The sequence below is a fragment of the Haliaeetus leucocephalus genome, unplaced genomic scaffold, assembly GCF_000737465.1.
Source record: "Haliaeetus leucocephalus isolate CR32 unplaced genomic scaffold, Haliaeetus_leucocephalus-4.0 Scaffold355, whole genome shotgun sequence".
Classification (NCBI taxonomy): domain Eukaryota; kingdom Metazoa; phylum Chordata; class Aves; order Accipitriformes; family Accipitridae; genus Haliaeetus; species Haliaeetus leucocephalus.
This window is the reverse complement of record NW_010972791.1, coordinates 25,979-27,042: the sequence shown is the minus strand read 5'-3', so window position 1 is coordinate 27,042 and position 1,064 is coordinate 25,979. Positions and strand designations below refer to the sequence as shown.

Sequence of the window (1,064 nt, the reverse complement as noted above, 5' to 3'; positions counted from 1 at the left end):
CCCTGGGGGTCCCTGTATCCCTAACCTGGTACCCTGGGGGTCCCTGTATCCCAAATTTGGCACACTGGGGGTCCCTGCATCCCTAAACTGCTACCTTGGGGGTCCCTGTATCCCAAATTTGGCACCCTGGGGGTCTCTGCATCCCTAACCTGGTACCCTGGGGGTCCCTGTATCCCTAACCTGGTACCCTGGGGGTCCCTGTATCCCTAACCTGGTACCCTGGGGGTCCCTGTATCCCAAATTTGGCACACTGGGGGTCCCTGCATCCCTAAACTGCTACCTTGGGGGTCCCTGTATCCCTAACCTGGTACCCTGGGAGTCCCTGCATCCCTAAACTGGTACCCTGGGTGTCCCTGTATCCCAAATTTGGCACCCTGGGGGTCTCCGTATCCCTAACCTGGTACCCTGGGGGTCCCTGTATCCCTAACCTGGTACCCTGGGGGTCCCTGCATCCCTAAACTGGTACCCTGGGGGTCCCTGTATCCCAAATTTGGCACACTGGGGGTCCCTGTATCCTGTTGTACCCCCCCAATTTCACACCATGGGAGGGGTGTTCCCGCACCTCCAACCTGGTACCCTGGGGGTGTCCCTGCACCCCCTGATCCCAGCCTGGCCCCCCAGCCCCCCAGCAGCCCCGTGTGCCCACAAGCCACATCCCCCTGCCCTGTGCCCCCCCCCCCTGCCCCCCCCCCCCCTCCCCCTCCCCAAAGGTATGCGGGGCTCGACTCCCCTGGACGTGGCAGCCGCCTCCGTCATTGACAACAACGAGCTGGCGCTGGCGCTGAAGGAGCAGGACCTGGAGAAGGTGGGTGCCCTGGGGACTTGGTGGGGGGGACATGTCCCCTCGTGCAAGGTCCTCGTGCGAGGGAGGTCCTCGTGCGAGGTCCCTGGGTGAGGTGGGTGCCTGCCGCAGGTGGTGACATACCTGGCGAGCTGTGGGCTGCAGAGCTGCCCCATGCTGCTCTCGAAGGGGTACCCTGACATCGGCTGGAACCCCTGTGGGGGCGAGCGCTACCTCGACTTCCTCCGCTTCGCCGTCTTCGTTAATGGTGAGCTGGGGGGGG

The 1,064-nt window shown here is 64.0% G+C and overlaps 1 protein-coding gene across 1 annotated transcript in view; it reads left to right on the top strand.

Annotated features, from left to right (window-relative positions):
- Window positions 1–1,064, top strand: part of LOC104835046 (ryanodine receptor 1-like) — a gene marked incomplete at both ends in the record, with an annotated part of 50,831 nt that overhangs the window by 23,792 nt on the left and 25,975 nt on the right. The window contains 2 exon segments of the mRNA XM_010572825.1: window positions 711–805; window positions 914–1,053. Of these exon segments, the coding sequence (XP_010571127.1) occupies window positions 711–805; window positions 914–1,053 (235 nt within the window).